General features: G+C 42.3%; 2 protein-coding genes across 2 annotated transcripts; one reads left to right on the top strand and one right to left on the bottom strand.

Moving 5' to 3' along the window:
* LOC18777402 (AP2-like ethylene-responsive transcription factor PLT1) lies at positions 688-2,053 on the top strand. The gene has a single exon (XM_020564231.1). It carries the CDS (start codon positions 895-897, stop codon positions 1,831-1,833), a length of 939 nt encoding a protein of 312 aa, XP_020419820.1. The 5' UTR covers positions 688-894; the 3' UTR covers positions 1,834-2,053.
* On the bottom strand, positions 2,115-11,394 carry LOC18778108 (nuclear pore complex protein NUP98A). The gene is made up of 12 exons (XM_020564232.1): positions 9,767-11,394; positions 9,488-9,558; positions 7,281-8,388; positions 6,147-6,245; positions 5,818-5,963; positions 5,428-5,649; positions 5,033-5,347; positions 4,659-4,880; positions 3,916-4,562; positions 3,490-3,735; positions 2,951-3,381; positions 2,115-2,501 (listed from the first exon to the last, which is right to left on the bottom strand). Exons 2-9 carry the CDS (start codon positions 9,504-9,506, stop codon positions 4,249-4,251), a joined length of 2,445 nt encoding a protein of 814 aa, XP_020419821.1. The 5' UTR covers positions 9,507-9,558; positions 9,767-11,394; the 3' UTR covers positions 2,115-2,501; positions 2,951-3,381; positions 3,490-3,735; positions 3,916-4,248.

Raw genomic sequence — 12,035 nt, 5'->3', positions numbered from 1 at the left:
AAAATCATTTATTTAAGATGAAATCAGAGGATAATCATTTTGGTCTTATTTGGTGCCTCGATGTTTACTGGATTGGAATTGAATCCAAACTAATTCTTATAAACAAGGATCACTAATCAATACATTATTTTCGACCAAAAAAAAAAAAGATCAATACATTAGTTCAATCCAAACGAAGCAGCCAGATCATTAGTGCAATCAAGGCCAAGCTTATTTCCTCAAGTTTGGATCAAGATGTGTCATTCTCAAGTAAACAAATATAATCAGCCAAGTGGCATTGCCAATCACTCATTGGTTCATTAATCAGACCAAGATATATTAACGTCGTATTCAAACATTATAAGAAAAACACAAGGCCAAAATTCCCAAATTAGCCCCAATAAATGCCCTTTAGAGTCCTTTCACATTAGAGCGGTCTAATAAATCTTACTACAAGTTCCAAGTTACAGCGGTAACTCCAACGACCCTTTTCTTTTTCGCGTTGCGGTAGATCCCAAAATTTCAACTTTCACAGCAGTAAAACCCATGATTCCATTTTTCTACAGCGGTTAATTCCCAACCATTATCGAAAATTACGGCAAAGGGTACAAAAGGTATTTCACTTTATTTGCTTGCATTAGATTAGACAAGGCAGAGAGGACATATCGTATGCAATGATGTAATGAAATTTACAATAAGAGGAAGCAGAAATATTGCTGTGACCATTTCTCTATGTATTTTAATGTTGTTGTCGTTAAAAACAATCAAGCCTGCAAGGCTTCAACGGCGACGTTTTGTCACTTTGTTATTCGTCGTCTTCTCGAGCTCCCAGATTCTTCAGCTAACCCATCATTATAAAGCCACCGCCACTTCGTGCTCAGACGGTTTCAATCAGAGACAAGCAAAAACCGATCAATGGGTTTGCGCGCACAAAACGACGGCGTCCGGGGCAGGAGGAAATCATCGACGAGAGGCCACCACAGGTTCGTGGGCGTTCGACAGAGGCCATCGGGGAGATGGGTCGCCGAGATTAAGGACTCTCTGCAAAAGGTGAGGCTTTGGCTCGGGACGTTCGACACAGCGGAGGACGCCGCTCGAGCCTACGACGACGCGGCTCGAGCGCTGCGCGGTGCGAACGCCCGAACCAACTTCGAATTGCCCCAATCGACCAATGAGTCCGGCCATGCCAATGGCGGTGCCGGCGTGGCCGAAAATGTGGAGCCATTTTCGTTTGAGGCTGTATGTGGAAATGGGGCTGAAGCCGATGGGTTGCTTGGCGCGCTCAGGGCTAAGCTGCTCGACGGCAAAGGGTGTGTGGTTCCGCAACCACAGGGGAATAATGGTGGTGCCAAGATGGAGCCGTTTCCTATTGGTCCACGTGGCGTGGTGGGTTTTGTGAACCCGAACCCGCCTCCTTCTTCATCCGGGTCGGCGAAGGAGGATCCCATTGTGTTAGATATTAACGGTCATGATCATCGGTGGGGTCATCATCAAGCTCAGCCTAGTCACACAGCATCAAACCAGAGCATGGCTTGGAGCAATGAGTCCCCAGCATTAGCATATGACCAAGTGCCGAATTGGTCAACATGGTCAACGCAAACTGGTTCATTTACAGAGCAGTGCCCTATGGAGCTGCCATCGCAGATCACAAGCCTTGCTAGGGATGGTAAAGTGACAGCGTTGAGCACACAGCAGCTGTCACAGATTGATGGGTCAGCAATTTTGGGGTCATCAGCTTCAGGTGCTTGGCCTTCAGACCAGCAGCAGTTTTTACACTGTGACAACAATTGGGCGGCAGGTGGTGCAAATGCTTCTTGGGACCCACTCTTCTATGCATCCTCTGTTCTGGGGTGATAGATGAGATCATATCAGATAAAAATTAATTTTTTTGTTTCTTTTAGGTGTTTTTAAAAATACCTTTTTAACCTTACAAGCTAAGTCTTCTCTGCAGGCTAATCATTCTTTAATGCGTGTGTGCTCCCAATAATAAATTATGCATCCTCCTCCCCCCTCTTTCATTGTGTGTTGCCGTAGTGAGTGACAATTATGTAAATTTATAAATGGCTCTAGTTAATCAGGTTTAACATGTATTGATCCTTGGTTACCAGAACTTTACTTTCTTTTGTTTCCATAACTTGACCAAAAACAAAAAATTTATAAATTTGCCAAGTCAATGACCATCCTGCACAGAAATTTGTCCTGAAAATGCCAACTACAGCTTAACTAGTTACATCAAAAATCCTATTCGATTGAACTAAACACCTAAAGCAATGCTTCTTGTAGGAAGTGGATAGCATCTGCTAGTTTTGCATGTGCACCGCCTATGGCCGGGAAGGGAAAGAAGAAGAAGGGCCCTGCAAAAAAAGAAAAAGAAAAAAAAGAAGCAAAAAGGTGTGAACACAAAGTTCACACTAGCTCGTAGAAGAAAAATTATTCTCACCAGAAGGCATCATTCTCACATTTTGATCATTTTTCTTGTGATTACGCCTTCTTGCATTCATAATCGGCAACCTCCTTTTTTCCTGGGATGCCATGGGAGGTTTAAAGACAATGGCAACCAAAGTGAAATTGCAACCACATAGATACAAGTGATTCTCAATATAACATAACACACTAAAATATCACTTGGTACAAATTAACACACTAAACTAAGTTAGATGCCAACATAATGAAGTGTCTCAAATCCCTGTGTACAAAAAGCTGCACAGATGCAATTTAGATCAATGTTTGGTGACAACCGTACTTTTAATGGGCAAGACAGAAAATAACTGGATCAAAACTCTATCTAAGCAACGCTTAGGCCAAGCCAGCAATGGGGATGGCATTTAATACTCAAAATTTAAGACCTCAATGACTTGATGCTCATGTGTTAGTCTAGTAACAAAAAAGGTCAAAGATCTCAAGGGAGTAAAATAAAAACCTTCAACAATTAAAAAAAGAAGATTGATGCAGCAGTTGTTGGAACACTAACCTCTAATGGAAACCTCTCTCTATGGGATATATGTGCATTACCAGAGGGAATTGTAAACAGCCCACCAAAGGGAGTGGTAGTTAGTCCAGCAGTACCACCTGTTTGTGCAATAGAAGATGTAGAATTGATTGTGCCGGAATTAAATGTGGAAGTTGTTGGAGCTGGAGCAGGAAATGCAACTGTAGATGTAGGCATGGCTGATGAAATAAAAAGAGACAGAGATGAAAACAGATTGGGTGAAATCAATGGTGTAAATGAGGCTCCAAAGGCTGTAGGAGTAAAGACTGGAATTTGTGGAGCAAACATATTAGGTAGAGAAGAGGTATTCAAAAGACTCGAAGACGTTTGAATAAATGCTGGATCAGGATTCAAAAGGTTTGACTGGGTAGTAGACAAGGCAAAGCAGCTCCCACTACCAAGAGCCCGTCCACCTGAAATTTAAGATTATACATTCATTATATACAGAACTTCGTAAAGCTCATAATTGCTCACAAGCAAAAGTTTTGAGTATCTGATGAAATATTTTAACTTAAATATACCCCCAAATTGATAATCCTGCCATCTCAGTTCCTCATGACTTTTGTCTCCATAAATCTGCATCCCGCATATTGACTGGTATACCCCACTTGATGAACTACCATCTGGTCCAGCTGTTTCAGTGTAAGGAGCCACTCTACTTCCCCCAAATTGGCCCCCACAAGCTGATGTCCACAATGAAACAATAAACAACGAGGTATTCCTATATATTCCTTGTTGATTGAGCGCATGCCCACAATGAGGTATTCCTATATGTAAGGAAATATGAAGCACAATGGAACAACTTATAAGAAAATAACAAAGCTACAATGGAACAAAATACAAGGAGGTATTCCTTGACCTCCAGAACAACAAAAGCAACAAGTCCGGACATTAGGAATGTACGGACGTCCGCATTAGAGAAAGTATATATATATCCAAATACTCACCAAATGGAGGACTGTGCGATCCAGAAGGACATGAAGGACCAAATTGGCTGCTAGCAAATGTAGAAGATGACTGCCCAAAAGAAGGAAGGAATGAAAAGCTGAAAGATGGAGTACATGAAGAACCAAATCCAGGGGTATTTGAAGCCGCAGAAGTAGGATTGCTTGAAGTACCAAAAGTGGAGCTAGAGGAACCAGAAGCTGGGGTACTTGAAATAAAAAATCCATGCCCAGATCCAACCGAAGTGGTACTTAGTCCAAAAGTACTACCTGTCGGTGCAACTGGAGCAGTGGAATTGAATAGTCCCGTACTAAATGTGGAATTTGATGTTTGAGCTAAAGCAGAAAATGAAAATGCGGATGGCATTGATGAACTAAAGAGAGATGGAGATGAGGTTTGCCCAAAACCTGAATGAGATGATGATGGGGTAAAATACTGGATGAAATAGAAAACCCAAAAGATGATGAACTGAATAGTGTAGACGATGTTCCAAAGCCTGTAGAAGAGAAGGGTGGAGTTTTTGTTGCAAACAAACTAGATGAAGTTGCGGTATTAAAAAGGCTTGTAGATGCTTGAGAAAATGACGGTGCAGTATTCAAAGGGTTTGGTTGTGACATAGACATGCCAAAGCCATTCCCACCTGCAGGAGCTGGACCACTTGGAAGTTAAAATTAGAATGTTTAGAAGCTAGTAATGTCATAATTTCTGACAACCGCAGAAAATTATCTAATAACTAGCAACATACCTTTATCTCCCAATTGATAATCCTCCCAGCAAAGTTCTTCATGACTTTTGTCCTTATATACTGGCATTGCTGATATTGACTCCAATTTCCCAGCAGTATAGCCACTATCACCATCTGGTTCAGGAGTTTCCGCATAAGCAGCTACTCTACTACCCCCACGTTGTTGGCCCCCAAAAGCTGACTGCCCAAAGGCATTGTTCCCCAATGTTGTTGGCTGAGTTCCTGCATCACAAATTATAAGAATATAATACGGATACAACGACACAAAGCAAAATGAGGCATTCCTTGACTGTAATGAAGGACAATGAGATATTCCTTGACCGGCAAAAACAATAGTCCTGTACAACCACTCATATACATCTAAAACTACTCACCGAATGGAGAACTCTGTGCTCCAAAAGAAGACGAGGCACTACCAAATGTAGAATTTGATTGGCCAAAAGCAGGAGCTGATGAAAAGCAGAAAGATGGAGTACTGGATGAACCAAAAGATGATGAACTGAATGGTGTAGACGATGTTCCAAAGCCAGTGGAAGAGAAGGATGGAGTTTTTGCAGTAAACAAATTAGGTCCAGTTGCGGTATTAAAAGGGCTTGTGGATGCTTGAGGAAATGATGACGCAGTATTCAAAGAGTTTGGTTGTGCCGTAGACATGCCAAAGCCACTCCCACCTGCAGGAGCTGGACCACCTGGAAGTTAAACTTATAATGTTTAGAACCTAATAAATGTCATAATTTCTGACAATTGCGGCAACTTTTCTAATAACTACCTTTATCCCCCAATTGATAATCCTCCCAGCGAAGTTCTTCGTGACTTTTGTCTTTATATACATGCATTGCTGATACTGAATCCAATTTTGCAGCAGTATCCCCACTACCACCATCTGGTTCAGGAGTTTCTGTATATGCAGCCATTCTACTACCCCTACGTTGTTGGCCCCCAAAAGCTGACTGCCCAAAGGTATTGTTCCCCAATGGTGTTGGCTGAGCTCCTGCATCACAAATTATAAGAATATAATACAGATACAATGACACAAAGCAAAATGAGGCATTCCTTGACTGTAATGAAAGACAATGAGATATTCCTTGACCAGCAAAAACATTAGTCCAGTTTTTCTTTCAGAATGCACCACCACTCATATACATCTAAACTTACTCACCGAATGGAGAACTCTGTGCCCCAAATGGAGATGAGGCACTACCGAATGTAGAATTTGATTGGCCAAAAGCAGGAGCTGACGTAAAGCTGAAAGATGGAGTAATAGATGAACCAAAACCAGGAGCACTTGACGCACCAAAACCTGGATTGCTTGAAGTACCGACGGTGGATCCAGATGAACCAAAAGCTGGGGTGCTTGAAGCCCCAAATGCTCCCGTAGATCCAAACAAGGAGGAATTTGACACCCCGAATGCAGATCCTGTGCTTCCCAATGTAGGACTTCTTGTGGAACCAAAGGCTGGACTGCTTGTAGCCCCAAAGGCAGGGTGGGTGCTAGTAGCACCAAAAGCCGAGGTGCTTGTAGCACCAAACGCTGGGGTGGTCGTAGCACCAAACGCTGGGGTGGTCGTAGCACCAAACGCTGGGGTGGTCGTAGCACCAAAGGCTGGACTACTTGTACCACCAAAGGTTGGGGTGATGGTAGCACCAAATGCTGGCTGACTTGATCCACCAAATGGTGCGGAGGAACCAACTATACTGCTCTGAAATGCTGGCTGTGATGGCTGAGTTGTGCTTCCAAAAGGACTTGGTTGAGTAGGATTGGACCCAAATGCAGATCCTGTGCTTCCAAACGTAGGACTTGTTGTGGAACCAAAGGCTGGACTACTTGTAGCCCCAAAGGCTGGGGAGGTGCTTGTAGCACCAAACGCTGGGGTGGTTGTAGCATCAAAGGCTGGACTACTTGTACCAAAGGATGGGGTGGTGGTAGCACCAAATGCTGGCTGACTTGATCCACCAAATGGTGCGGAGGAACCAAATATACTGCTCCGAAATTCTAGCTGTGATGGCTGAGTTGTGCTTCCAAAAGGACTTGGTTGAGTAGGATTGGACCCAAATGCAGATCCTGTGCTTCCAAACGTAGGACTTGTTGTGGAACCAAAGGCTGGACTGCTTGTAGCCCCAAAGGCTGGGGTGCTGCTTGTAGCACCAAACGCTGGAGTGGCGGTAGCACCAAAGGCTGGGGTGGTGGTAGCACCAAATGCTGGCTGAATTGATCCACCAAATGGTGTGGAGGAACCAACTATACTGCTCTCAAATGCTGGCTGTGATGGCTGAGTTGTGCGTCCAAAAGGACTTGGTTGAGTAGGATTGGACCCAAATGCAGATCCTGTGCTTCCAAACGTAGGACTTGTTGTGGAACAAAAGGCCTGACTGCTTGTAGCCCCAAAGGCTGGGGAGGTGCTTGTAGCACCAAACGCTGGGGTGGTAAAGGCTGGACTACTTGTACCATCAAAGGATGGGGTGGTGGTAGCACCAAATGCTGGCTGACTTGATCCACCAAATGCTGTGGAGGAACCAAATATACTGCTCCGAAATTCTAGCTGTGATGGCTGAGTTGTGATTCCAAAACCTGGAGCACTTGACGCACCAAAACCCGAATTGCTTGAAGTACCAATGGTGGATCCAGATGAACCAAAAGCTGGGGTGCTTGAAGCTCCAAATGCTCCCGTAGATCCAAACAAGGAGGAACTTGACACCCCAAATGCAGAACCTGTGCTTCCAAACGTAGGACTTGTTGTGGAACCAAAGGCTGGACTGCTTGTAGCCCCAAAGGCTGGGGGGATGCTTGTAGCACCAAACGCTGGGGTGCTGCTTGTAGCACCAAACGCAGGAGTGGTGGTAGCACCAAACGCAGGAGTGGTGGTAGCACCAAAGGCTGCTGTGGTGGTAGCACCAAATGCTGGCTGACTTGATCCACCAAATGGTGTGGAGGAACCAACTATACTGCTCTCAAATGCTGGCTGTGATAGCTGAGTTGTGCTTCCAAAAGGACTTGGTTGAGTAGGATTGGACCCAAATGCAGATCCTGTGCTTCCAAACGTAGGACTTGTTGTGGAACAAAAGGCCTGACTGCTTGTAGCCCCAAAGGCTGGGGAGGTGCTTGTAGCCCCAAAGGCTGGGGAGGTGCTTGTAGCACCAAAGGCTGGGGAGGTAAAGGCTGGACTACTTGTACCATCAAAGGATGGGGTGGTGGTAGCACCAAATGCTGGCTGACTTGATCCACCAAATGCTGTGGAGGAACCAAATATACTGCTCCGAAATTCTAGCTGTGATGGCTGAGTTGTGCTTCCAAAACCTGGAGCACTTGACGCACCAAAACCCGAATTGCTTGAAGTACTAACGGTGGATCCAGATGAACCAAAAGCTGGGGTGCTTGAAGCTCCAAATGCTCCCGTAGATCCAAACAAGGAGGAACTTGACACCCCAAATGCAGATCCTGTGCTTCCAAACGTAGGACTTGTTGTGGAACCAAAGGCTGGACTGCTTGTAGCCCCAAAGGCTGGGGGGATGCTTGTAGCACCAAAGGCTGGACTACTTGTAGCACCAAAGGCTGGGGTGGCGGTAGCACCAAATGCTGGCTGACTTGATATACCAAATGATGTGGAGGAACCAACTAAACTGCTCTCAAATGCTGGCTGTGATGGCTGAGTTGTGCTTCCAAAAAGACTTGGTTGCGTAGGATTGGACCCAAATGCTCCAAAAACAGGCTTCTGACCAAAACCAGACGAACCTGTTGAGAGAGTGAGAATCATCAGTGACAAGAAGTTATCCAAATAACAAAGTAATTGGGCACAAAGAGATAAATGGAAATGAATAAAACTACCATTACATGTTATTCAATCTAATCCAATACATGTGTGCATGCATCAAACTACCAGAACCTAAACAATAATCTATTTACTTAAATAAAAAAGAGAGATCATCCAAATTCATTTGGCAAGGAAAGAAGTCCACAACAAGTCCTTTATGCCCCTGGTTGCCACATAGAGAAAGATATAGACAGAGGGGCGGAGTGTGGATGCGCTGGGGAAGAAGGTGGTCGGAAGCTGAAGAAGGAGCGGAGCTTCAAGAACAGAAACTCCTCCCCCAATGAAAAACAAAAATGATTTCAACAATACAGAGATTACACAAACTCAAAGCTTTGAAGCAAACCACACTCTAAAACAACTACAAAATTACACATGGGAACCTCTTCCACATTGCTTCACAGAGCTCAGTACAGTCAGCTAACCTTTGACTTCTTAACAGTCCAAAACCTTAGAAAGGCATTTTACCAAAATTTATGTCTCTTGATTAATTTTTTTGCTTGTGTGTGCGAGGGAGAGAGAGAAAAAGAGAAGGGGGAGAGAGAGGAGAGAGGGAGATAGTGGGTCGCGGAGGTGGGGCTGGGCGAGGAGAGAGAGAATGGCGGTGGTTGGGTGGGGGTTGTCGGGTGGGGCGTGGTGGGTGGAGATGGGAGGAGATGGGGATGGGGGGAGCGGGCTGCCCAGCGAGAGAAAGAGGGAGGATTGAATTTGTAAGTTTTTTTATTTTTAAATTGAAAATTAAAAAAATTTAATTAATATTTTATTCAACCTTTACTAATAAGACAGTTCTAGCTTAAGTTGGTCTTGTTAGATTTAGGGGGTGTGACTGTAATAAATGAAACCTGTGGAGTCTGGCTGTAATTATGCCAAACTTCATGGGATCTAAATGAAATTCTCCCTTAAGAAAAATAACATAGAAAATAACATGGAATGAATTGAAAAACACAGTTAGTATGAGGCTCAAGGTCTTCATCAAGAAATCAAACTCAAGGATCAAATAAAAGATAGAGAAAAGAAGCTCACAGTTAGTAGAACCAAACATCTTCTCTTACGATTCTGTATTCAAGATCAGGGCTAGACTTGTCGATCCCAAGCTGAAACAGAAATAGAACATAAATTCATCACAAAATAACAAGGCAACGAGAATCTAATAATGCGAGAAATCGCTAAAACACAAGCCAAATTAACGCAAGCCATTGCAGAAATCAGAAAACCAGAGCATCAATACAATACAGCAGAAATTAAACGCAATCGTAAACCTGATAAGCAGACTAAAAGTGAAGGCAAGGGTTTTCGAAGTACCTGAAAGTGAGCTAAAGCGATGGAGAAGACCGAACGTGGAAGTAAGGTTTCGAAGAAGAAACTGAGCGTCGAAAGTGATGAAATGGAAAGATAGAGGGAGAGAGGAAAGTGATGAAGTCGCGTAATGAAAAGATGGCTTGGCTTGCAACATTCCAAGTCTCGCGCGCCAATGTCATGTCAGAATTGGAGAAGCCAAAAGCTATTTACACTGGCAAAAAAAGAAAAAAAAAAAGAAAAAAGAAAAAGGAAATTGGGTAAAATGGGACACACGCCCAAACATTTAGAATCCTTTTATAATTATGCTTATTTGTTGAAATGCCCATGCTGTTTTAAATAGTTTCAGTTTGCCCTATGATGTTTTAAATGACTCAAATTCTTCATGAAATTTTATTATGTGATTAAGGTTGCCCCATTACGTGTGTTTTTAGATAAAAATCGTTAAATCATCGTGACATGGGTATTTTAGTAAATTTAACTATTAAAAATAAAATATAAAAAAATACCTGAAATTATTTAAAATGTTTAAAAATATATAAAATAAATTAGGAATAACTTTATTTGTTGAAACACCCTATGTGGTTTCTAAATAGTCTCAGTTTGCCCCCTGAACTTCCATTTCATTACCAAGGTTCTCCCTTTCGTTAGTTTTCAAATAAAAACCGTTAAATTTGATTTAGGGTTCCCCCTTCCATTTTGTGAAAAATTCGATCAGATGCAACCGAACTCCTTTCAATTTTAACAATGGAACAACACCATATATTAAGTTAACTGCCGATCATAAACGTACAATCGAATTAGTTTGAATTTTTCAATGGAACACCACCAAAATTTCTTATCCCGTGGGCATGGACTAAGCCAATATCAAGGCCCATTACACAATAAACCAAATTAAGGAAGACTAAGAGCATCTACAAGGGAGATGTTAAATATTAAACATCAAATTTAAATTTGATGGCTGATGTGGTAATTTGACATCTTACACAACTTTACACTCCACTAGATATGTCAAATTAAATTATTATTTTATTACATTTTAGTGTTGATTCATTTTTAATTAAAAAGAAAAGAAAAGAAAAGAAAAGAAAAGAAAATATTTATTTGACATCTTGCTTTTGGGATGTCCAAAATAACATCTTAACCTACAGCCTTCATTCCACATCAGCTTTGACATATTGGTTGGAGTGATGTGAGATGTTATTTCTAGCTGTTGAATATCTATGTGGCACGTTTGACACATCTTTTGGAGATGCTCTAATAATGAAAAAACTACTTCATGGGCCGAAAAATAATGACGCGGCAGTGGAAAGCCAAAAACTCGAACAAGTTTGTTGGAGTTGAAAAAACCAATGGAACTGTCAATACCGACCACAAGCAAACTCATTTTATCTACAAAGGTAACGTCAAAGGGCCTTCTACAAAGAGAGAGAAAGAAAAACGAGAAGTAGATAGAGAAACAAACAAAGAGAAAATTGACCAAAATAAAACAAGCAAACAAGGATTTCAATAGAAACAAGGAGCAAGAGGACTGACATCGATCGAATCCACGTATTACCAGAAGAAAAAGGAAAGAGAGGAAGAAAAAGGAGAGAAAAGAAAAGAGAGAGAGAGGAAAAAGAAGAGATGAGAAAAAAAGAATTAAAAAGGAAGAGAAAAGAAAAGAGAAAAAAAGGAAAAAGGAAAAAGGAAGACAAAGGAAAAGAGAAAAGAGAAGAGTGACGGGAGAAACAGGAAGACGAAGAGGAGAGAAAAGAAAAGGAGGAAAAAAAAAAAGAGGAAAAAAGAGTGATGGGAGAAAGAAGAAGAAGAAAAGAAAACAGAAAGGTTGGTTCAATTGGTAAGGGGCGAGCTATGCGTTGAGACCCAACCGAGTTCGATACCCGTTAGCAGTCCCATGTTGATGGATAATCTAGAAAATGTCCTGTGCAATTCCATACTGGGGGCAGGGGAATAATAGTCCCTTGCATTAGTTCAACCAGCTCTAGGTCGCAGGTTTGCCCTGGCCTTGAGTATGGGAATAATAGTCCCTTTCATTACTTTGCTTATACATGCTTCTAACAAAAGTGCTTTTAGAAGCACATGGCAGGTGCTTCCTCAAAAAGTGCTTCTATAATCTATAAGCTCTTCTAAACTTTTTTGTCAAAATGTTGTCACAAACGTTTTTAGTTGTTAGAAAGCGTTTCGAGTGTAAGGCGCCACACTCTACTTCCCCCATATTGGCCCCCAGAAGTTGATATCCCACAGGCAGTGTTTCCACATGTTGTTGATTGAA

This window comes from Prunus persica, chromosome G5, assembly GCF_000346465.2.
Source record: "Prunus persica cultivar Lovell chromosome G5, Prunus_persica_NCBIv2, whole genome shotgun sequence".
Lineage (NCBI taxonomy): Eukaryota > Viridiplantae > Streptophyta > Magnoliopsida > Rosales > Rosaceae > Prunus > Prunus persica.
The sequence above is the reverse complement of the archived record's forward strand: the minus strand, read 5'-3'. Positions and strand labels throughout refer to the sequence as shown.